This window comes from Megalops cyprinoides, chromosome 6 (genome assembly GCF_013368585.1).
Source record: "Megalops cyprinoides isolate fMegCyp1 chromosome 6, fMegCyp1.pri, whole genome shotgun sequence".
NCBI classification, from domain to species: domain Eukaryota; kingdom Metazoa; phylum Chordata; class Actinopteri; order Elopiformes; family Megalopidae; genus Megalops; species Megalops cyprinoides.
This window is the reverse complement of record NC_050588.1, coordinates 1,290,888-1,316,037: the sequence shown is the minus strand read 5'-3', so window position 1 is coordinate 1,316,037 and position 25,150 is coordinate 1,290,888. Positions and strand designations below refer to the sequence as shown.

At 44.8% G+C, this 25,150-nt stretch overlaps 2 protein-coding genes across 2 annotated transcripts; both read left to right on the top strand.

The window, feature by feature from the left end:
- The first annotated feature begins 1,808 nt into the window (after positions 1-1,808).
- On the top strand, positions 1,809-12,322 carry LOC118779242 (25-hydroxyvitamin D-1 alpha hydroxylase, mitochondrial). Its single transcript, XM_036531231.1, has 9 exons — positions 1,809-2,593; positions 3,685-3,875; positions 5,375-5,571; positions 5,927-6,127; positions 6,773-6,936; positions 7,361-7,527; positions 8,781-8,862; positions 10,651-10,848; positions 11,950-12,322. The coding sequence occupies exons 1-9, from the start codon at positions 2,369-2,371 to the stop codon at positions 12,061-12,063; spliced, it is 1,539 nt and encodes a 512-aa protein (XP_036387124.1). The 5' UTR covers positions 1,809-2,368; the 3' UTR covers positions 12,064-12,322.
- Positions 12,323-16,461: 4,139 nt separating this feature from the next.
- On the top strand, positions 16,462-18,254 carry LOC118779680 (EEF1A lysine methyltransferase 3-like). The gene is made up of 3 exons (XM_036531867.1): positions 16,462-16,900; positions 17,071-17,182; positions 17,469-18,254. The coding sequence occupies exons 1-3, from the start codon at positions 16,736-16,738 to the stop codon at positions 17,864-17,866; spliced, it is 675 nt and encodes a 224-aa protein (XP_036387760.1). The 5' UTR covers positions 16,462-16,735; the 3' UTR covers positions 17,867-18,254.
- The last annotated feature ends 6,896 nt before the right edge of the window (positions 18,255-25,150 follow it).

Below are 25,150 nucleotides of genomic sequence, written 5' to 3'. Positions count from 1 at the left end.
TTTACAAAAAAACTGTGTGTGTGTGTGTGTTTCATTCTGATGTGTTTATGCTCACTGGCACACAGAGCCAAGTGCCAAATGGACACCTGTGTTCCTGTGGGTTTGCCATACAGCCAGATACTTGAGAGTTTGATTTCCCTCTCCGCAGACTGGAGGAAGGATCCTCGAGGCTCTGGCATTACCTCACATGCTAATGTGCTTCAGTGGAGCTAATATGCAGAACCGGGAAAGGGAGAGGATGAAACCCCGCTTGCACTGTCAGAACTGTTTCATGCCTCTTTTGTGGATCGGTGGGCCTCCCTCGTGTCACATCCCACTGCCATCTTTGTCATACATTCTTCTTCGTGCCCATACCAAGATCAGTTATGCCTCTCTGTAACTTTTTGTGTTTCCATGTTTACGAAATCGACAGCCAGTCCAGGTCAGTAGTTGGTAGTTTCTGTTGTTTCATGAGAATCAATGCTGCAATATCTTTGGATATCAAAATTTCCTGGCATCATCACAATGTGACATGGGCAAGTGACATAAAACAGCAAAAGAGCTCAATTAAATGGAACAATCTACTTTGTGTCCTACTTAGTATTATCTGCATATGCAAATCATAAGTATTTTTATTCTGCCTGTAACTTATTGATAAGGAGTGAGTAAACCTAATATGCATTTTGATGGCAGAGGGATGAGAATTAACACTGGTTTTCTTTTTTTAATTCAGTTGTCTATGCCGACCAAAATTAGAATAGTGTAGTCTCACCTATAAAACGATCCTGTCACCCCGAGCTGACTTTCGACAGTACAAAGCGAATTTGAACAAATAAAGAAAAAAATCTATTTAACGTATAATTAGACACAAAAGAGAATTGTTCGCGACGTCGCGCCTAGGTTTGTCGTTTCTTTCTGTGCCCAGTCAGGAAACCACAATTGTCACTTTACAATTAGATGTCTACTATACAGCATACTGGTGACATTTAGTAGTATAGCGACACGTGAATGGGTGGATGCAATATTTCATTAAAAAGTGTCTCAAACTGCGACATAGGTTGATGGCGTTTATGTGCGTTATAATCGCACGCGTATGTCTATCACTGTCTCTAAGTGGTTTGCAGTGCGCATCCGAAAAAAATCGACCCTTCCAAGAACAATCTAAGGGACTCAGCTATCATTTTGCACTGTCAAAAAAGAAAGGTAAACTAAAACCAAATTCTAGGTATTGGCGGCGTTACTTCATTGTGCACACAAGCGCTTTGGCAACTTTCCAGTTCAGTTGGAATCGGGTCAGGACATCTCTCTTTCCCGCAGTCATCTGTTTGGACAAAGGGCGAGCCCCCAGATTTTTTTTTTCTTTTTTTGAGTCAGCGAAGTTTCCATGTCATGTCTTTAACTGGATACATTCCATTATATAATGGTCTCATTTGCTCCTCTTAAAAACGAATGTAGTAAATTATTCTTTCTTAAACTGTTAGGAATTTGAAGGTCAATTGGCAATGCATTTGCATTTACAATTACAGTCATTTAGGCTATGAAAACACAGTGCCTCTCTCTGATTTGGAATTTAAAAAACGCTGAAAACCCAAACTGAATAATTAGATTTTCTGCACATTTGCGTATTTTCAAATTCTGCGTGTGGCTCAACCACTGAGCCTCCTATATTTGGCCATATATAGTGTGATATCAGGGAACCTGCGCAACATTGGTTTGGAAAAGATCATTATACAATGCAGTGGTTACATCAAGAAAGCTGGGCTACTGAATGTCTTGAGGGTTTATGTGGTCTAAAAGTGTTGTAAATGATACTTCCTTAAATCGTTCAGTGCAGGTCAGATCCTGGAAGATGAAATGAAACGAAAGGAGAAATCGCATTATGCGTAATCCTTTGCACATAATGGAGCTGCGTGAGATGACACTGAAATTGATTTCTCAACTGGAATGCAGTTTATGTGATGTTATGGGATATGCAATGATTTGCAAGGAAGCTGCAGTGACGCTGTATTCCAAATACATTGTAATACCCAGTGCAATACCATCACCTTTCGTTCTGTGGAAACAGGTAGTTTAAGGTGTGTTTTCTACACTGGCTTCGCAAATCACCAGCGGCAGAGTTGATCTCATCACTCTCCACGTGTGCAGTACTTGGGGTTGGCCGTCCTACTGCCTTCCGATTGGACACACCCTCTACACAGTCCACGCCCACCTCACCTCACTATTAGGCGGGGCAATGTACAGGACGCCGCGTGATTGGCCGAATGTGAACAATTACAAAGTGTCAGGAGTGTCGGAACACGGCGTGGACTGAACAATATAAATACAGTACTAGGGACACATTGCAACATGAGCGCCACGACCTATGAGTCTTCCATTCGTCAGCTAGTCTATGAGATATCACCAAAGGATGCTGCAGCAAGCACTCAGAGTTTCAAGTCGAAGAACCTCACCTATGCTGAGGTGGGTGGAGAAATGGGTTGAAAGCGCGGCTTCCCTAAAAAGCAGTGAGACGCGTCAGGTGAAGACCCTCGATGAGATGCCGGGACCCTCGGTCTGCGCCTTCGCCTGGGACCTCTTCGCCAAACGGGGGTTGTCTCGTTTACACGAGTTACAGGTGAGAGTATTTATCAGTAACTGTTATAAGGAAGTTTTCTTGGTGCTATTATAACAATGTTGTTACACAGACGAGTTAAGTCTGTTTCTTGGACCAAGTCAATTAATTGTGTATTAGATGATAAATAGCCTACATCGTGGTCAGTGATAGCGAATGTAGATAATGTAGGCTGTGGGGAATATCGAAAAGCCAAGGTTAGAAAATTACTCTCGCTGTTCATTTGAGTGACCCTAACGGCTGTTTTCACTGATATTATTCGGTGTTCATTACTATGAAAATTGCAACTTCTTGGGCATTGAGAAATGATTGGAAGTTACTGTATTCAGCTGACAACTAGGGTGTACTAACACAAGTATTAGGGTCACCTTGAACACTCTGAAATTAATGAATAAATAAATACGCAAGAAAGAATAGCTGAAACCTCATTGATTTTATTATCCAGCCTTAAACATTTACATTTATTCATTTAGCAGACGCTTTTATCCAAAGCAACTTACATAGGTTACAGTTTTTTACAATGTTATCCATTTATACAGCTGGATATTTACTGAGGCAATTGTGGGTTAAATACCTTGCCCAAGGGTACAACGGCAGTGTCCCAGCGGGGATTGAACCGGCAACCTTGCGGTTACAGTAAACAGACCAGTATCCATTTATATATTGAAACATTGGTCCTGATTGTACACAAGCACACATTACCCCACTGAAACATAGATGACATCTGCTTCCAGCATTCATGTTGGGACATGCCATTTGGTTTTATCATTTGTTAGGGCTGTGAATGATGTGCTGACTTGCATGGACAGAGTGTGGGCCAGTGATTCAGTGGGTTGTGTGGAAGTTGACTGACTCCTATGACCCAGCTCTGGGTCACACTGAAATGATGATGTACTCTTCTCTTTCTACACACACACACACACACTCAAACGCACACACACTCATACCCACTCTCTCACACACAGACACACACACATACACACACACTCACTAGCTTTTGTGAAACAGTATGCATTTGGGATTCTACTCATATTGTGTCCTTTGTGCATGTATGCTAGTCAGTGTATGGAAACTGACCGTTTCTTCTTCCATAGGTGGAGGGCCGCAAGCGGTATGGCCCCATGTGGAAGGCCAGTTTTGGGCCTATCCTGACAGTCCACATGGCAGAGCCAGCACTGATCGAGCAGGTGCTGAGGCAGGAAGGCCAGTACCCCATGCGCTCCGATCTCTCCTCATGGAAGGACTACCGGCAGCTCCGCGGACACGGCTATGGTTTGCTCACCGCGTGAGTGCGCCTACTGAACATTTGCCCCAGCATGCTGCTGCTGAACGCCAGTGTTCACGCATCCTGTACATCACTGCTGAACACCAGTGTTCACACATCCTGTACATTACCTCTTAATTACATCACTCACACATTTTGTACATTGTTGTCTAACACCCCCTTTTGAGCCACGGATGATAACAGAAGAGTTCAGTGTTTCGGTTCAATGTCACATCCATGTCAGATCTGACAAATTAAGACTGAAGTCTAGTTCCAATAGTTTAACCTGAGCCAAATTTCCCCATAGTTTCTGACTCACTCATCCCTCACTGTCTCTTCCGTAATCCAATCTGAGCCATTTCTCATTTCTCATTTTGGCAAGCGCTCAGTGTGGTAAAGAGGTAGTGAAAAAGGCATCAGAGCATAGCTGCAAGATGGTGAGTCAGGAAACCCGTCAAGTTTTGTCAGAGCAAACGTGATAAAGACTTTTGAACCACTATGTGAACTGATCAGCAGACCGGCTCTTTCACTCTGAACCACTGTATGACCTGGACAGCAGACCAGCTCTTTTGCTCTGAACCACTGCATGACCTGGTCAGCAGACCAGCTTTTTATGGAGGAAGAGGAGGAGACAGCATTCTTCCTTACATCCCCCAAGATTCTTTTATGTTGTTTAAATTACAATTCATTATTATCACTTTTTTTCACTTTGACCCAACATCTTTGTACTTACAACAGATTTTGAATTGGGCTGATGAACGGTGAATCTCCCTGATGTATGACCACAGGACCAGATAACAGAGATGTTCTGACTAGATCCTGCTTCCCAAAATCAGGACAAATTCCTAGCTGCTAGCTTCTAACTTCACAACACCACTCACAATTCAGTCTGAAGTCTGAAGCAGTGTCTCAGATCAGTGTTAGGTTGTATGGCTTTATTGCCATTGTTATATATCTGGATGCTTTATTCCCATGCATTACTCATAGATTTGTACTGGTGCCCTTGCACTTGCTGTTCTTGTGACACACATTCTATGCATCTTGCTTTGAAGGTCACCCTATATAACAGCATCTGCCAATTTAATGAGTAGCAATAAGAGTAATTATGATAATTACAACAATATTGTAAAAGCACTGACCCTGACCCTCTATTCCTTTCTCTTACTCATTTCCCCCTCTTTCTCATTCTTTCTCTTTCTTCCTCTGTCATCCTCTCTCCTTCCCCCTCTCCCTTTCTCTCTCTCCCTCTATTCCTTTGCTTCATTTTCCCTCCTTTTCCTCCTTTCTCCCTCCTTCTTCTTTTTTCTCTTTTGTTTTTTCTCTCTCTCCCTCCATCTTTGTCTTCCTGTCTCCCTCTCCCTTTCTCTCTCCCCCCTTCCCCCTTTACCTTTCTCTCCTCCTCCCCCTTCCCCTCCCCCCTTCCCTCTTTCTCCCTCTCTTTCTCTTTCTCCTTCTCTCTTGCTGTCACCCTCTCCCCTTCTCTTTCTCTCCCTCCTTCCACCCCCCCTCCCTCTCTGCAGTGAGGGGGAGGAGTGGCAGACGGTGCGCAGCCTCCTGGCAAAGCACATGCTGCGGCCACGTGCAGTGGAGGCGTACGACACCACCCTGAACAGTGTGGTGACTGACCTCCTGGAGAAGCTGCAGCTCCGCCGCCGCCAGAGCCCATGCGGCGTCGTCACTGACATTGCCACCGAGTTCTACCGCTTCGGCCTGGAGGGTAAGCGAGATCGTGCCAGCTTCCCGCACACGTCTGACCATTCAGTCTTTGACTTTACTGCCAAATGAGGTAGAAGAGGTTTGTGAATGAACTGGTTTGCATTTACACTAATACCATCCACCATAAGGAAAAACCCCAGCATTGCTATGACAATGACAAATCCACTTAGCACTTCACATACAAAGTTAAAAATGAGACTCAACAGCAGCTGGCTAACTGTAATTCCAATACAGCAATAAATAGCAGTCCTGTTTCTCCAATGCGCACATTGAATTAGTTACGCTGGATCGGCAATATTTTGTGATGTCAGAAAAATGGGCTTCTGTGCATTATGGAGTGCTGGTTCTCCCTACAGGGATCTCTTCTGTGCTGTTCGAGTCTCGGATCGGCTGCTTAGATCCCCAGGTCCCCCCGGAGACAGAACGCTTTATCCAGTCCATAAACACCATGTTCATCATGACACTCCTCACCATGGCGATGCCAGGCTGGCTGCACCGCATCTTCCCCAAGCCCTGGGATACCTTCTGCCAGTGCTGGGATTACATGTTCCAATTCGGTAAAATTGCATGTCATGTATCTGTGGGGGAGCACATTCACAGGGAAGAAATTTGTGAGACGGAGGAAAGTCTCAGTGAAATACCTGTGAAAGTGCCCTCTGACTCCACAGCAGGCTGGAACTTTAGCTCACAGTGTGATTTTCACCAAAGCGCAGGGCCAGTACATTAATCTAGCAGGTACATTCACTAAAATATGAACTTTACCTCACCAGTTTAACTGAAAAGCAGGTACATTATTATATCAGTGTAATTGAAAATCTGCCAGTATACTGTATCAGTAAAACTGAAAAGCTATTGTAGCTGCAATAATGCATCAGAATTCTAATACAGGCTGGTGTGGGAGATAAATTGGCACTTACATGCTGGCGTATGATGAACAACAGGCATATCACACCCTATTACAACATCAAGTGTATCCTGCAGGACCGTTATGTCATTTTTAAAAGGGAACCCATTCAAAAGGAGATTGGTCAGCAAATGCCAAAAAACAACTAAAAGATGTTATTGACTAGAAGGTTGACCATTGACCACAGTTGCAACTTTACCGGCAAGCACAATCTTCACCTCCTAAAACAAGATCCTTCTCTGCCAGGGACCCCTCTATCTCCAGCCCTGGCCTCTCTAACCCGAATCTCTCTTTCCAGCAAAGGGCCACATTGACCAGCGCCTACAGGAAGAGGCGGAGAGGCTGGCTCGTGGAGAGGAAGTGGAGGGGCGGTACCTCACTTATTTCCTGTCACGCCAGGGCCTGCCCATGAAGACGGTGTACAGTAACGTCACAGAACTTCTGCTGGCCGGGGTGGACACGGTGAGGGTCACCTCGCTCACACCCCTTTAAACTGAATCGATGACTTCCAATGCCAGGCACCAAGGGGTAGCTCAGATTCAGGCACCTTTTATTTAGCTGCTAATTTAAATCCAGTTGTTTGTATTGCATGCCCAAACTAGAATTCCAAACCACCAAAGTCTTTGTAGGGCTAGTCCATAGTTTGGGCTGTGAGTATTAGTCTTTCTACCACAGCAGGGTAGAACTCAGGTTGGACATGTAGCAGGGTGAAAATTGTGTGTCAACAGCAGGGGGCGATGCAGAACACCATTGACTACAATGGGATGTAACATTTTAATTACTTCATGCAAACTGAATATAAATCACCTCATGTTGTTTCTGGGAGCCCCCTACCCGTTTCCAATCTCCAATTCTCTCCAATTCTCCCCCATCAACCTGGTGTCAGATATCCAGCACGCTGTCCTGGTCCTTGTACCAGCTCTCCCAGCACCCTGAGGTGCAGGCCAGCCTGAGGGAAGAGGTCCTGGGGGTCCTGGGTACCCGGCGGATCCCGGGGGCCACAGACGTGGCCCAGATGCCACTGATGAAGGCTGTGGTGAAGGAGGTGCTACGGTGAGGCCATTTACAGCCTGTCATTGCTCTCTCTCTGTGTCTGCTTCCCTGTCTCATTCTCTCTAACCCTCTCTCAATTCAATTCAGTTCAATTCAGATCAGTTCAGTGCAGTTCTTTCTCTCCTTCTGTCTCTTTGTCTCATTTCATATTCATTCCTCGTTGATTAAACATTCTAAGGATGTAATGGGGATATATTTGTGTCCATGAGTCCCCGAAAAAAAAAGGCCAGATCAATTCCTTAATGCCCTCGTGCCATAAATTTAAATGAGACATTTTGGCTCACACTAGCAAATGCCAGTCACAAAGAGCAAACATTCTGTAGCTGCAGATAAAGGACTAAAATGCACAGAGTGAACACATTTAAGAAAATAGACAAACTGAGCACTTGCTGGTGGATGCTACATGTGCATTTTAGATGAGGCAACATGATCGCACCCTTAAACACCAACTGAAAAGGGGGGAGTCTGTTTAGACATCTGGAACCTAAAATGAAAAAAGCACATTTTAAACATTGTTATAAATGACAGCCCTGATTCACCATTCATTGCTGTCAAGCAGTCACTGGACAGGAACACAGATATAGTGTGCAGGACTGTAAGGCTCTGCAGAGAGTGGTGCAACTAGCTGAGCGCTCCACAGGACTTGTAAGCCAGGCGGTGCAGCACCAGAGCGGGTAAGATAATGAAGGAACCCCATCACCCAAACCATGGACTGTTTCAGTGGCTGCGGTCAGGCAGACGCCTCCGCAACCTCAAGACCAACTCTGAGAGGCTCCGTAGGAGCTTCTTCCCCCAGGCCATCAGAACACTAAATGCAGCTCATACTGGAGTCTAACTTCGTTCTGCACATTTTTCTATTGTGTTTTATATCTTCCTTCAGTTATTTCCTTTTATATTTTTATCTTTATTTTTTTTTCTGTTTAATTGTTGAATTGTCTGAGTGATTGTTGATTGTGAGTAAATTATATATTTTATATTTTTCTGTTGTGAGTTTTGCACAGTCTGCCCTGCTGCCGACCATCATTTCACTGCACTGTACATTGTACCTTTGCATGTGACAAATAAAAACTTTGAACTTTGAACATTAAAATGGTTCCATTGTGGTGTTCCACTTTGTCATTTGGATCACTGGAGTAATATACACCTGGTGGAGCGCTTGATTGAGACAGCTCCTCAAGCTCTTGGTTGTGTGCTGCTTGTTTTGTTATATGGCTTAGCAGCTCCTGTTCTGTGTGTTGCCCTGCTTCTTCCAGACTTTACCCTGTTATCCCAGCCAACGCAAGAGTCATTGCTGACAGAGACATCCACGTGGGAGGTTACCTCATCCCCAAAAATGTGAGTGTCTTCTCTCTTTCTCTTCCAGAGTTATGAGTGTGGGCTCTCGTTTGTCTGTCATAGGGTGGCAGTGTGCCATAGTGGGAAGGAGCAGGGTTTTTAACCGAAAGGTTGCTGGTTCAGTTCCCTGCTGGGACACTACTGCTGTACCGTTGGGCAAGGTACTTGACCCAGAATTTATCTTAGCAAATATCCAGCTGTGTAAATTGATAACATGTAAAATTGTCACCTATGTAAGTCACTATGGATAAGAGCAAAAATGCACATCCCATTCAAAAGCATGAGAGGGCAGATTGTTAGTGGGCTCTCTCTCGAATACTACCAAATTAGCCAAATAGATAAAATGTCCTACCGTATGTGTCTTACATGTACGCTTTAGATGCAGAGAGAGTGTGTAGTGACCCAGGCTGAGCTGTGCTTAAGAGCTGTAATGCACGTAACCCATGGGTTAAAGATCTCTGGCCCCAAGCCCACACCGGCGTGCAGAGATTTTTGATCAGGCAATGAATTATTACTAGCGTATATGGGCTCTGGTATTACCAGACCAGAACGTGGTGTTTTTTCGGGTGAGTTTTAACCAATAGTAGCCTGTTTAGGTGATGTACTGGCAAGAGAGCGCTGTACTTATCCAATCCACAGCTAGTTTCAGCTTTCTGTGAGGCGGTGCCAGGAAGTGTTTGTGGGGACTGTATCGGTTGATTACTGCACAATAGGCTAGCATGCAGTGAAACTGATGGAGCATGGAAGCGAAACTTGTGAAGGCTGGCACAGACACAAGCACAATAGAACAGGAAAAACACAAATGGCGATGGACTTGGTTAGATGAAAATGGTAATGATGGACAAACGGGCTTATGGTGTCACAAATTAAATGAGACCGGGACCTGCTTTTGCACCGTGTGTTGGCATGATACAGATCTCTCACATAAAGCAGCTGTTTGGGCTCTTCTTCATACGTCAACTTTGCCAGGGCCGCGTGTGAAATCATAAAGTCTGCGTTTGTACATTTATAGTGGAACATGACCTGTCTGATCCACTGATGGCATTGCCTGTCACATTAGGCAATGTTTAGCGCACAAGCTGTCAAAACAGATGGTTTCACTGAACGTTGATGAGTCCCCAAACCGCAACATGGACAGAATTCTCAATGTCTTGGTCCAATTCTATGATGATGACTTGGACAAAGTTGTAACACTTTTACAAGTTTACAAGATGTTACACTGTAACATCTTACTACTTGACCAAATTTTATTGAAGTTGCACTTTTCATTTTTAATAGCGTTTAAGACTTTTAATTTGACCACTGTAATTCAAAATTGTTCCCCCCACCAAAAAAAAAACTCAGGCTCAGAAAATTTCAGGCTCAGAAAATTTTGTTGCTTTAAGCCCTGACGTAACTACATGCTGAAATGAGAGCAGAGCAATCTCTGTGCTTTATTCAGGGGTGTCTCTAGAGGCTTCCCTGTGCCAGTCGTTTGGGGGATCAACTCAGCATTGCTTTGGGATAGTTATTATTTACTTTGTGCGAGTTACCTGTAGCCCAGATTATGTGTTGTAAGAGAATGTGGTCTTTCAGACTTTGGGTCACATAAAGTCATCCAATTACCAAAGAGGTTTCAAAAGACCACATTTTCCCCTGGTGGTAAGAAAGAAAAATCAGGACCTTGTTACATTACAGAAAGAAGGAAAATGTTTGTTGGCATTGTTTGCATGTGCTAGTAAAGTCAAACTACTTGTTTGTAACTTGGCCTCTCATGTTGGTAATGTAAGGCTTGCTCTCTCCTTACAGACCCTCATCACTTTGTGCCACTACGCGACATCCCGTGATGGGAAGCTGTTCTCAAATCCAGACATGTTCCTTCCCCATCGCTGGCTGAGCAAGGAGCAGGGCCACCACCCCTATGCCTCAGTGCCCTTCGGTGTGGGCAAGCGCAGCTGCATCGGCCGCCGGATCGCAGAGCTGGAGCTCTACCTGGCGCTGTCACGGGTGAGCATGCCGCTGTAATGATGTGTGATGACTGCAAACGAGATCCACACCCCAGCCAGTGAGATTTGAATTTCCATCGCTCAGCGTGCTCTAAAACCGATACAGTACCAGCCCAGCCAAAGGCAGTTTGCCGATAGAGCAACAGGCAACGATGCTAGCTAAGTCTCAGTGAGTGACCTCACAGCTGAAAATGCTCTGATTACTGTCTTACCGTACGTTCACACCGGGAGCGGCAAGAGCTTCAAAATTCGCTCTGGCTGCCCTGCCAACAACGCTGTCGAAGAAGTGCATGCTCTAACGTAGATGGCTACAAGTTCATTCGGAATGCCTGGTCTTGCAAATTTAAAGGGGCCACAAAGCAAACAAATGTGTCGACCGGTATCTTTGTGCCGACTGACCACAAGTAGGGTATAAGTTAACCTCATTAAATTTTTTAAATGTGAAGGTAAGAAATCAATCGATGAAGGAAAGAAATGAACAATTATATTTACATGTTTGGTAAGGAAATAAACTAAATGCGATTTGTGTGGTGTAACTTTTGTGTTGATGCTAAGTGCAAAGTCAAATGAGTCAAATAGAAGTCAAATTTCAACATGCAGTTTATAGGACACGTTTACTAGCCTTGGTCTTTAATTAACATTAACATTAATTTATGTGTAGCCTACAATAAAATAAATAATGGGAAAACCCACCATGGCAATTATCAACCTCTCCTCCATTGTGCTTGGGAACTAATGTTTGGTGGGAACAAAAGGTTGTGTTCTGTAGAATTCTCTAGAGCGGAACACAGCCAATTCTGATTGGTTGCCGCCGAACTGCATCATAGCTCATTACCATAAATTTGCCCGAACTTCAACTTTATTCTGACGCCCACACCGCCCAAGACGCACCGCCAACGGTCATGCCACTGCTTGCCGCCGAGAGACGCTGGCTCACATAGATAATGAATAACTTCCGGTTGCTTTAACGCTCTCGCCACTCCCGGTGTGAACGTATGGTTACTGGCTTTATGCCGGACTCGCTAGCTACTACTTTAGCTCTGCTACATACACACATACTTAAGTGGGTTCATATGTCTCTGCCTCCTTTACCCCTCTGCAGATCCTGATCCAGTTCGATATCAAGCCTGATCCGGAGGGCGCCATGGTCCGGCCCATGACCAGGACCCTGCTCGTGCCTCAAACCGAGATCAACTTGCAGTTCATTGAGCGGTAACCGCCAGGCGACCACCCACCATCGCTGAAGAAGCCAGCCCTCCCCAGCTGGTGCTGGAGAGCAGGGGCAAGGGTTGTACTGACTGCAGAGCTAGGGAACCAACTACGCTATGGCTATGGCTATGGTGGGGGTGGGAGACAGAAAGGGACCCCCTGGGATGGCTAGGCTCACACCTACAGATAAAGAGCACACTTTGGGGAAAGAGCCATGGGCCAACACACACACACACACACACACACAGCTGGTTACATGGAAGCAGGGGCACTTTATTTTTGTGAAATTTCAGGAATTTTCAAAAAGGAAATTTGCCATGTAAAATGAACTACATTTTAAGCAATTGGAATAACACTTATTATGTAAGTTAACATTTTTAAAAATCTTATGTGAGGTTTCTATATCAGTGAATTACAACCAATAATAAATTTGGAAATACTTTAAAACATCATTTTTGATAAGCTTTTTCTTACTTAACATTTGTCTTTGTGTGTTCTATCCAACAGTAACTCAGTAACACCATGGACACACAGGTTAAAAAAAATCCAAAATATTTCTAATTTTCTAACATAAAAATTAAAGCATACATTCCCAAAGTTTCCATAGATTCCAAGGTCCACCAGTAAATTTCCTTCTTTGAAAATTCCCAGAATTTTACAACCCTACATGCCAACAGAGCCATAGATTTTGATGACAGGAGACCTTCTCGTTTACAGCTGCTGAGAAAAAGTGTGGATGGGGTGTGCATTACCGGCATAACCAGTAATCCAGACCCTCATGGTTTTTTCATGCGAGTCCAATCGAGTCACTGAATTTTCAACTCTGGTGTAAAATTATATGGTGTTCTATATTGTCTAATGTGAAACTAACATTAGACAATATAGAATTTGTGTTCATATTTATTTTTGGGCAGGGGTGAAATGTTTAGTTATCTGTGTTTGAATGATGTTCCACAGTTCATAGGACATAATTTGGAGCATTTGTCCTGCCTTCTGCTGCAATGACATAATTCCCTGCATTATAAACCAACATGGAAAAAAGACTCATTTCAGTCATATGTATATGTTTAGGAAATTACATAATTGTTGTAGTTAAGGATAACCTCATCCTTCTCTCACACACATTGGGTAGGCTATGTTGCCCATCTCTGTGTATGTATAGCTATAGATACAAGCAAATCAATGAAATGAACCAACGATTGATAACATCAGCTAGCAAGCGTTACACTACCAAAACACAGGCACTGTACATCTAGGCAAAGTTTGCTTGCTGGCTAGCTAAACTGACTATGTGGCGATATATAAAAATGATGGGAAATTCCATTCTGAAACTCTACTTTGTATTACACAGCTAAACATATTAACGGTGTACACTCAGTTAATAGTTATTCACAAAGCTGGTTTACAGCATTGTTTTTTCCATATATACCACATCAAAGTGTTCACTTTTATTATTATTATTAGTTTTTTTTTACATGTAATGCAAAATTCCCTGAATTCCACTAATCTCCATTCACAATGGATTCACAACAGTTTCCATGAAAATTTTCAGAATATTTCCTCCCTTTTTTCAATCGTTCAATTGTGCTGGTAGTTTTTGCAAGTCGTTAGTTTGCTACTTGCTGCATTAGGCCATCGCTCTCTGGGCGATATGGATGCAGGTATGCATCTTTGCACAAGGTGAGGACAATGATTCCTACAGGGACAAACTGAAGAAGGAATGAGAAAAAAGTCCTAACATGTAATATGCAACAGGACAGGCGACTGACAAACTGATCTGTGGTGCTATTGCTTTGAAGAACAGAGCTTTTTACCTTTGTATTTATTTATGTATTTATAATTAAAAAAAAAAACTTCTTGTGAGGTATTTCCAAACCGGTATGATGTTTTGCCCATACTGTTGATCCATTTGGTTTGGTTGTGGATCCGGTGCTTGTAGCTGAATCTGCAAAACCAAAATGCAAAACAAACTGTATATCCTGCTGGAACAAGTCTTAAATGTTACCATGTCAACAGTGTCTTCTAACCCAGACAAGCTGTAAAAGTTCTCACAAATTTTCAGAACATATCATATGGCTAGAACGTGTTAATGAGATATTTATTTTATTAAATAAAAGTCTGTACATACACGTGTGTGTTTGTGTATTTGTTACTGTTCTTCCTTTAATTTTTTGACAAAATGTGAATATTCAGCCACCCACAGCTGCAGGCTTTTCAGGATACTGGGAAAAGTCAGTTCCTGGCTGCTGTTTGTAAATCAAACAAATTAACTAATAATTAGAGACGAGCTCTGTGGTTTTCTGCGAATGTGGCTGCCTGGTATGGGCATTCTGGGAGGGGGTACTGCCTTGGCCTGTGGGACAGGCAACTGTTTGCATCCCTCCAGCTCCATATCAGCTCCTGCTCAAACCCACCTGTACTCCTGCCGGGACAAAGGTCTGCAAGGGGGAGACAGCAGTTCATGTAATTATGTAAAGGGCAAGTGCTGGAAGCAGCCAGCACCACCACTGACCTTGTTCACTTAACTGTTCCAGAGGTACAAGTCAGGTGTGCTCGCTTTGGGAGTGAATGCACTGCTTCCCCTGTCGGGCTATACTTTCATAGGTTAAACGATTTTAAAGCACTGTGCATGCAGTCAGTACTCCTAGTATTTGTATAACATCTGATTTTATACACAAGTGAGTGGTTTTCTCTTATAATGTGCTGTTAAAGGGTTTTAAAACGCCCAAATGGACCGTCCATAAGGTTTTTCATTGTTTTACTGTTGAAATGAGTTTTTGACTGTAGTGCACAAAGCTTCGCACAAATGTGTGTGACTTTAGCCAAATGCATTAAAGCTCTGCGAGAATGACAAAATAGAAAAAAAAATTAAGGACTATTACATAGCAAGTAGCAATGTGCTAAAGGACCACATGTTTATCTGAATGACAAAATAGAAAAAAAAATTAAGGACTATTACCATAACCTTGCAGCGTATGTTCAAAATGTTCCACCTTACCCTCATTAATTTGGTTGCTGGCAATATTTTTAGAACATTTACTGGTGAACATAGGCAGAGGAATGGCAGATCTAGATAAAGAAACCGTCTTCTTTTTAAGTATGTATATAATGCTGTGCACTTAAAAGTGTGGGCTTCATTTTTTTCGTGGATGTGATGCCCTGAATGTGCAAGCCACTTCTAGGATAACAAAAAGAGTTTTGTTGGCAGTTTATTTGAGCGAACCACTGTTTAATGCTGAGCAGCACGTCTACAATTCTCCGTTAATGTTCCACAGGGTTTTTCCCCTTACCATACCCATGGGGACTGGACTTTAGCAGGTGACAGCATGGTGTCCGTGTGTCCTGACTCAAGGATCAGTCCGTTATTTTGTAAACAGAGCGCGCTCCACGTGACTTGGGGCACTGGGCTATGGAGGTGGAGGCGGGGGGAGGGGGAGAGGGAGAGGTGATCCTAGGCTGACTTGTCTTTGGGAGTGCGGCCAACTGGAGCATGTTGGTCAACTATCCAAGGGTTAGAGGGCAAGGCCAGCATTTCTTCTCCCTGCCTGCATGACAGACCACAGATGCACAGCTGTCATTGTTCAAACACAAATGCAGCTCAGCAATGATTAAAACAGGAGCTTCCATGTTGCATCCCTTCCTCTGTAGTCTTGTACTTTAGAAGTAAACTGTATCTGACCACTGTGGTATACTAGACCCAGTCACGCACTAAAAGCTAATGCACAGGGTACTCTTTGTTTCTTTTAAGTTCGGATCGGATCTGGATTGTCTACTAAATATATTTAGACGTTGAAATAAAGAACAATTACCATCAGCTTTTATAACAAAGACAAGAAGATTGCTTAGTTTTCAGAGATATGTGGCCGTTTAATGTGAATGTAATGTAAATAACATGTTTTATTCATACGTGTGCTTATGTACTGTATCCAGCCTGTTCTTTATAAGAGGCCATTTCAGTTTCACAAAGCTGTTGTCTGTTACCATGTGGGCAGGCGCTGATAAACTTCATCTTCAGTATCGTTTGCGCCATCTACTGGAAATAACAAACGGTATTACGGTGTTACTCTGATTGGATTAGAAATTAGCTGCTAATTTGGCAGAAGGGCTTAAATATGTAGTTATCCATAGCGTTATTTCAATAGATGGAATTGCCAGTATTACATTACAGCGCTAAATTTGGTTTTGAGTTAGCCTATAGTATTTTGTGATTGGATCGTTTTAAATTTAAAACACGGGTAGAAAGAGATATTCGCATTAAGTTACACTGCTCTCTTTCTGTTTCGATCCACGCTACATATCTTTCTGATCTAACACTTCACACTTCTCCCGTGTTTTAAACGTTATCATTACGACACTGGAGAAAACGCAATGTCGACGTGACGTCATCACCATGTAGCAAGTAGCAATGTGCTAAAGGACCACATGTTTATCTGAACGGGTGAAATGAAATATAGCTAGCTACCCACCTAGTTTACCACAAAGGTCATTTCTTGGGTAATTTAACTGTATTTCTACGACACCACCTGCAGCCGAGGATGCGAAGAGGGTGATCATTTCACTAGGTAGCTACATGTTATACACATAGCTAGATAACTAACAGCTAACTAGCTATATGCTGCTCCTTACAACATATGGGGTTTTTATGAAACCAGCAAGCTAGTTTGAATTGTTTTCTGACAATGAATTTCGAGGGAGACCACGAGGAGTACCTCTTTCCTGTTGACGACGGTTTGTTTGCGGACACGTTCTCCGAGGAAAGTGTTTACAGATTCGGCAGCGAGGAAGTAAAGATCAGCCAGGTTTTCAGCGCTAATCTCGGCGTCGCAGCACCAGTGTGGGACGCTGTGAGTGTGTGAATTTGTACGGTTTAACACTTTAGAAGTCAGTTTCAAGCATTGTTTTTTTTTTTTATCAGAACGTTTGTGTAATAAAAAGTAAACTGCAAGGTAAGAATGACTATACACATGCTTATCTCTTGAACAGCTAACAGTTCGTTTGTGTACGTGTCTGCTAGGCGCTTTGTCTATGTCGTCACTTGGAGCAACAGTCGCTCGATTTGAGGGGAAAGCGAGTCATTGAGCTGGGTGCTGGAACTGGCATTGTTGGCATTTTGGCAGCACGTTTGGGTAAGATTAACCTTTAAATTCCGCTTCTGTCCAGCAGAGGTCGCCAGTATAGTGCCTACGGCTGTTCGCGTTCGGAGCATGGTCTGCGAGCATCTCAACACGTTCCACACGTTTTCATCGGATATATCATAGCTAGACTTATTTCATGCTCCTAATGCAGCAGTACCATGTGTTTTTCCTTTCAGTATCAGAAGCTTACAGCGCTTCCATCAAAATTGTTTACTGTGAGCCATAAACACTGCACTGGACTGACTTAATTGGGGTGTTTTAATTTTTCCCCATTCAGGAGCAGAAGTGACCTTGACTGACCTTCCCTATGCAGTCCCTCAGCTGGAGAAAAATGTGTTGGCAAACGTGCCGCCCGCTGGGTGGCCCTCCGCAGCTCCCACTGTTGCCCCCCTCTCCTGGGGACTAGACCAGACACAGTTTCCTGTGGACTGGGACCTGGTCCTGGGCGCAGACATCGTGTACCTGGCTGATACCTACCCCCTCCTAATGGACACCCTAGCACACCTGTGCCAGGACGGTGCGACACTGTACCTGTCGTCCAAGATGCGTGGGGAGCACGGGACGCCAGGCTTCTATGCTGACATCCTGCCACAGAGGTTCAACTCACAGCTGGTAAGCTGTGACCCGGCACAGAACATTAACCTCTACCGCGCCACCTTGAGGAGAGGGGGGTAGAGACAGCACTGTCAGCGAAGCAGGAGAGGCCCTCAAGTCCATGGACCCCTGAGAAACCATGCCTTTAATTTAAAAGTATCAGGACTGAGAGACACCAGATGGAACACAAGGAAGAAAAAGCAAAAGAAGGCATTTGTTCATAAGACGTGATATCATGTGGACCGCAATGTACTGTTCTGTAGGCTGTGGTTTTCTGTCAATTTACATCACTTCAAGTCAGACTTCAGGACTGGTTGGTGAAATAGATGGATGTTTGTTTTTTTTATGTGTGGTATGTCCCTGACACTGATTTCAGCCATGGGAAATGCAGTTGCTGGGGTTTTGCTTTTATGTTGTGAACAGTGTGTGCCACTTTGACATGTCACAGGGTAACAGTAAAAATAAACGTGAATGAAACAGACAAACCGATTAAAACATTTTTCTGGCATTTCCACCCTTGTGAACATCATGGTTTGTGAGCGCTAACAGTTTCCACTCTCTCTCTCCCCCGTACCTCATCCTGTCTCGCTCGCTCTTTGCTGATGCACAGGGTTTTCGTTCAGTGAGAAAAGCCTGTTTGTTCCGCTGGAGAGTTTCAAAGAAAGGACATCCAGCTCTCCCCTGTCTCTGTGCCTGACCTCACCCAGCAAAACAACAGATTCTTATCTGTGTCCCAACCCCACTGGTCCCCTCCAGCAGGTCCACAAGCACCCAATTCTTGCATGCAATGTTATGGAGGCAGAGCTAATCACTCCTGATGTCCATGGAAAGAGTGTATGCTCTGCTTTGGGGGAAAGGGTTGGACTTCACCTGGGTCTACAACCAAATGGACAGAGAAAGAGTTGGCACAGGGCCAGCAGGGTTTGACTGCAGGTCTCCCACAGGGCTCCAGCAGAAAGAGTAGACCAATGTCTCTCATGATGTGATGTCATCTGCCCTCTTGCCCTGCCCCATCATCTCTCTCTGGCCCTGTGGTGTGATGTCTGTAGGAGAATAAAGTCATGGTGGATGGACTTAGTAGCACCAAACAAAAGAGAGGGGGGAAAAGTGCTGAACATGCACTGGAGACCCTTTTTTTCCCTTACTGCTGTGTTACATTTAGGGAGTGAGTATATGTCTGCACGTAGTGACCACCAGTGTCCCCATGGCACAGTGGAGGAGGGTGTTTTCATTGCACTGTCAGTCAAGACTGGGAGGCGCTGGGTGACAGCAAGAACCAGGCAGCCCCCTGTTTGAGTTTAATTAAAGAATTACCGTCTGCTGTTTTGATAGGAAATCTGGAACCAGGGAGGGAGGCCTCTGGCCGTCACAGAGGGTGGGCTTAGGTGTGTCGGGATGGGGGGCAGAAAAGCTCTCTCTAAAACCATTTGCTTCCCAGTGCAATTCGGACAGCACTGTTTCCCACCCGGCAGAGGCACAAATACTCACCCTGTCCCTCAGCACAGAGGTATGTGTGTGTTACTGAACTTGGTTTGAGGCATGTTAATTGTTGCTATTTCAGAGATACAGTCTAATTCCGTTGATGTACCAGTGTATACTGGAACTGTGTAGCAAACTGGACAGGTAAAGGGACTATGGAGAGGTGATGTTTCATACGCCAAGCCATTTGACTGGACAAAATGTATGTTTTGCATTTATTTGGCAAATGCTCTTATAAAGCTATCATGAAAAGATATGTGAAATGCATGTAACAAGAGCAATAGCAATAACATGGATACACAGATACACAGTCAATGAGCATCAAACTGGCAAAGGGTGACTAAATGTAAGGAGGAGTATTTGCTTTAGCAGCTACATAGCAGAGTAAAACAAATAATCAAATCCTGTTGAACTGCATACAGGAAAAGGTGGTGCACAGCTTTGATGGAGCTAGAAAAAACTTGAACTTTGAAGGTTCTTTTCCCTGCCTGAGAAAATGGCACAGCAAATTTTACAGTTAAAAATGGAGCAGTCCCTTTCAAGCAGGACTGATTTTCCAGACAGGACTTGATTTTCCAAATACCGTGTTTTCTAACTGTCATTGGAATCTCAATAGAGTCTGTGATATAATTTGTAATCAAGGTTTGCAGTGTCTTAGTAAACAACATGACAGCAGGAGCATGTTGTTGAATTTGTCAAACAGTATAAATATAGTAGTTATTGTGTTCTAGAATGCGATCCATGGTACCAAACCTTCTGTGATGGAGTACTGGGCGGGGAGTCAAGGGCAGCCACCCTTGTACACCAAATTTGGGACTGTCCCAGGGCGGAGCCTGTCACATAGGTATGTTCTCTGAATGCTCTCTATGTTGCAGACAAATTGGGACCCAAAGACAGCTTACCTGATTTACAACTCTCAGCAAATATTTGCACATGTCAGCTTTAAATTATAATAAAATATTATATGTATTATATGTGTTATCTCATTGCCAGCATGAATATGGGTTATCTATGATATTTTAGATTGATTCTTGATACTGAATAGTCCAGGTAAAGGACCCAGATTTAATGGGGATGATTTACATGTAGTAATCATTCTATATGAGTTTTTACAGCTCTTATGCAAGAGATATTGTCTGGACTCCTGGGAAGCTGGGAGTGAGTTCACAACAGAGATCACAAATCATCTATCCAATTCATACAGATAAATGTTTGAGATATGACAGCAGTTGCTGGAAGTTTAATCCACTGATGGATTAAACTTCCAGCCCTCTGGTTGCAAGCCCAGTTACTTAATGGCTACTCCATGCTACCAGTGGTGATACAGACTTCAATGAAATATACTCTCAATGATTCTTTGCAGGTACATAGAGAAGCAGCACACACCAGAGTACCAGCCATTCTTGTGTGAGAGAGATTTCAGCCGTGAGCCCAGCTGGTGGACAGCACCAGGCTCCCGGACAGGATGGGTTCTGCAGGATTACACCAACTGGAATGACCCCCAGCCCCCCGATTTCCCTTTTGCTTTGGACAGCCAGCGCAGCACCCAAGGGTCCAACAAGTACCAGGGGCGGGAGAGAGCAGAGAGGGAGTGGGTGCAGGCGAAGATGGAGAGGGCCCAGAAGGAGCCAAGCACCCCCTTCTATTACAGGAGGGATGCCAAGAGGGGCCTGAGTGACAACAGCTACCGTGAGCTGGAGGCCTGGGCTACCCGCTACTGCCACTCCTTGCCAAGGAAGAGGCGCTTGGAAGCCGGACTGTGGGCGACCCAGGGGGTCCAAGGGATGCAGGAGAGAGAGAGGGTCCCACAGTGGGTGGGTAGAGGGGGCAGCACAGACTTCCATGGCATACTGCATCCACCACTACAGACACATCCTGTGCAAGGGTGGGGGCAAGAGGAAAGCAGACAGCCAGCGGTGCCCTATAGACCTGCTCAGACCCCACTTCTTGAGAGACCCTGGAAGCAGGATACCAAGGAGAATGAGCCCAGCTTCCAGCAAAGGGTGTCAAGCCAACCCCCGTTGTACATCCCCCCACCACCTTACAGTGCCCCCCACAACACCCTACCAGAAATGCACCTGTCTCCAGAACATGCAATGAAAGACAACATGAGCTACATAGATCCAATGCTGGAGCAACAACATGCGCAGGAGGATAGTTACTACACGCTTACCGCTGACATAAAACAGGAGTTCCATGGAGACCTGAGATTGGAGCACGAGGCAGAGGAGGAATGGGCAGAAGAGTGGAAGAGGAGAAAATGGCCGGACCTTCACAGCACAAGACGAGAGGTCAAGGACAGAGCATGGGAGGGTTCCGCTGCTCCACTGAAACAGCTGTCAGATAGCCTCACTCAGCCACCTTCCCCAGGACAGACAGAGATTACAGCTCATTTTGCAGAGGCAGTATCACCTGAGGCAGGCAAAGGCATGAAACCAAATCCAAAGAAGAGGAGAGGAGGAGAGACAGTCTTTTGCCTGGTGTCCCGTTTGGGTGGGGTGGCTGGGTTGTCCAGCTCCCCTGAGGATCCCCTACAACCCATCTCTTTGCCTACAGTTCCAAACTTGACCAGCACAGCAAGCACAGAGTTGGAAATAGTCAGAGGTGATGAATTTGGTGAGAGCAGCCAGTCCCACCAGCTTGCAGATGAAGTTGACTCTAGGGTGACTGAACGTCAGCATCAGGTCAGCTCTGCTGCTAGTCCTCCTCTAATGAGGATCTCTCCACCAAAGATAAGCAATGACACCAGATACCAGTCTGCTGTAGCCTGGATGGAAAGTGAACAATCAGCTACACACAAGGAAGAGCTCCTCACAGACATTAAAAGTGGACTGAAGTACCAGACAGGGAGAGCCAATCTCCACAGCCTGACAGTTGCAGAAGAAAGTGAGACTCCCCAAGCAGGGAGCCATGAAGTCAATGTATCTCTTGAAATAGACAAAAGAGTGCTGCAACCCCAAAGTGCAGCTAAGTTTCCTTTGTGGAAGGAGCCTAGTCTTTCAGCCCAAACTAAGAATAATTCCATCTGGCAATGCATTAAGGGGAGCTGGGAGCAACCAGGTGAGCCAGATAAAGATCTGATAAATGACCGAGAGGGTGTAAGTGTAGTCTTTCATGATTGCACCACTGACAGCTACAAAGAGGAGAATCTGCTAGAGCATAATGATGACACAGTGCCTGATGGCAGCAGTGGCATCCTGGTCATCGATGCTACTTGTGTTGTTGTCAGAGCAGAATTCATCTACCCCCCAAGAAAAGAACATGTCCAGTATCTGCCGATGCCTCCCAGTCAAAATTCTGAGCTTCTTAGTGAATCTGCCATAGAAAATAACAACCATGAAGTGACTTCTGAACAAGACTTGGATATAGTATCAAGTAAAGGCCTTTTGCAGGGAAGTGGAGAAGAAATGGAGAGAGAGTTAAAGTCTGAAGAGCCAAAAAGTGAACAGATCCCTAGTCTCCCTCATGAAGTTGCTATACATCCAGTCATATCCCACAGCATTACAGACAGAGATGCAGAGGGAACAAGTGAATGCCCTGATTACTGTTTGCCATCTCCAGTGATCCCTGCCAATGAAACCCTGCAAGAAAGAGCTGTGAGAATTCTGGGGATCCCCCTCCAGGAGTCCAGCATCCAGGAGACTAAGGGAATGGAATCACGCCCTGAACCTTCAATATGTGACATGGATGATGGACAAGAGCCCCCCACTGAGGTTCCTCCCACAGAATCAGAAGCAAAAGATGAGAGAGGACCGGACAAGGATGTGATCTGTTTGCCAGAGAGTGACCCTTCAGAGGATCATCAGCTGCTCAAAGATGGAAAGAAGACCCCTGATTTGGAAACTGAAGAGAGAAGTGGTGAGGAAGAAGAGGTGGAACTCCAGCAGCTATCAGGTTTATCTGAGGAGGACGACGTTAATGTTTCCACTGAAATACAAGACATCCTCACTTATGAGACAGACTCGGAGGAAAATCCCACTTGCTGCCCTCAAGTCATTGAGGACTCATCTAGTCAACCAGAGGACAGCCATGATTTGTCACCTGCCTCTCAGAGTCACTGTCTGACTCCCACCTATTTTGACTCCCCCCCACACTCACCTCCTAAGTCTCCTTCCCAAAATCCTCTTCTCAGTTCTCCCTTGCCCACACTGAGATCTCCCTCTGACTACCTGCAGGTGCCTTCTCCAGTAGTCTCTGATTCCCTTTCTCACACTGCATCCTGCAGCTCTCCTTCTAAGTCTCTCTCACCTTTTACCTCTCCCTCAAGAGTTCATTTTCCCTCTTGCCCTATTCTCCCCTCCAGCCCTCCCTCCAGCTGCACCTCCCTCTCACTTTCTCATTTTCCTTCCCCTCCTCCCTCTCCTTTTGTGCCACTTTCTAATTCCAGCTCCCCTGCTTCCTTTGATTCCCCATCAGCATCTGGACTCCAGAGTCCTACAGCACCAGCTGAGACATTACCACCTCACCAGGGTCCACCTCTTCTTCAAAGAGAGGAGCCTCAGTGCCCCAGGTCTCTTTGGGACGCCGTGTATCGAATCCGTAAACACACAGCACCAGACTCAGAGAACGAGGAGGAGGAGGGAGGGGAATTGTGGGATAATCTAGAAAATATGAGTGCAGAAGGAGAAGGAGAAACTAAGCAAGCTGTAACTGATGTTAGAGGCAACAGAGAAGACAGGAGCATAAAGGAAATGAAGTGTGAAGACCAGGAATATCTGGAAAAAGATACCATTGATAACTCTGAGGGGTCAAGAGATGGTCAAGGAGAGAACACCTCTCTGGAAGAAAGCAGGGAATCTGAGAAACCAGATGATGGTCCATTAGAGGAAAAGGTGGCATTTCAAAAGGAAGAGCAAGGTGAGGAGGAGCTGGGAGGACAAGTTGACGATGACACACTGTCATGCAGCAGCTCAGACAGCCACACTTCCAAGGACACTGTGGTCATGGGAAAGGAGGAGGAGGTAGGGAGGAGAGGTGATGAAACTGGGGAGGGGGTGGGAGATAATGAGGTAAGGGTGGAGGCAGTTGAAGAATCCTGCAAAAGCATGAATGAAATATGTGGCAGCACAGGAGAACTACCGGGAGGTATTACTGAGGAGAGGGCAGAACACAGCAGAGTTGATAAGGAGACACGGGGAGTGGGCAAACTTTGCCCCATTGAAGTATACTTTGCAGAGGGAGAGAAGACAGTCGAGGCCGGAGGAACTGATAACCAGAATGCATCTGCAACAGACCATGAGACAGAGGGAGTCAGTGATTTAGCTCTTGTAGGCAGTGTTGAGGGAGAAATGGTTGGCTCAATGTGTCTGGGTACCCTGGAAGACAATAAAGGGGTTGAGGAGGAGCATGAATGTATTACAGTGGAGTTAGTAAAGAGTGTGGAGGGTTTCAGTGACAGTATACTTATTGAAAGTAATCATGACATTGGGTTAGTGGTAGAGAGTAAGGAGATGAGAGATGATGCTATACTTGCTAGAATGTCCTTGGAGATGAATAGTAATTCTCTAATAATGAGTAATTCTGGAGAAAGAGAGGAGAACACAGAAGATGAGACTTCCAAGTCAACGTGCTACACTGTGGAGTGCCATCACACTGAGGATGCCATGACAACTACGAGCGCCATACCTGAACCTGGGATGGAGCTCACTCCTGATGTGTTTATTGCAGAAGTGGCTAATCGAGAAGAGGAGCCAGCTGATCCGATCACAGACCAGCAAAAGGCATTTGTTCCTCTCCCAGAGGAGGAAGTTAATTGTTCTCTTGCTGAAATTCTGAAAGACTTGCAAGAAACAGAGAAGGTACTATTTGGAGGACAGTAGCCTTTCCCTTTGTCTCTCTGGCACCATTGCCCACAGCATTATATTTTTCTGCAGTTTGCTGTGTCTT

Bases quoted from the DNA above. Each gene is read 5' to 3' on its own strand.
- LOC118779242 (XM_036531231.1), top strand. From the start codon at position 2,369: ATGAGATATCACCAAAGGATGCTGCAGCAAGCACTCAGAGTTTCAAGT. The intron at 5,572-5,926 runs GTAAGCGAGATC...TTCTCCCTACAG, and splicing joins CTACCGCTTCGGCCTGGAGG to GGATCTCTTCTGTGCTGTTC. The intron at 6,937-7,360 runs GTGAGGGTCACC...ACCTGGTGTCAG, and splicing joins TGCTGGCCGGGGTGGACACG to ATATCCAGCACGCTGTCCTG.
- LOC118779680 (XM_036531867.1), top strand. From the start codon at position 16,736: ATGAATTTCGAGGGAGACCACGAGGAGTACCTCTTTCCTGTTGACGAC. The intron at 16,901-17,070 runs GTGAGTGTGTGA...CGTGTCTGCTAG, and splicing joins CAGCACCAGTGTGGGACGCT to GCGCTTTGTCTATGTCGTCA. The intron at 17,183-17,468 runs GTAAGATTAACC...TTCCCCATTCAG, and splicing joins CATTTTGGCAGCACGTTTGG to GAGCAGAAGTGACCTTGACT.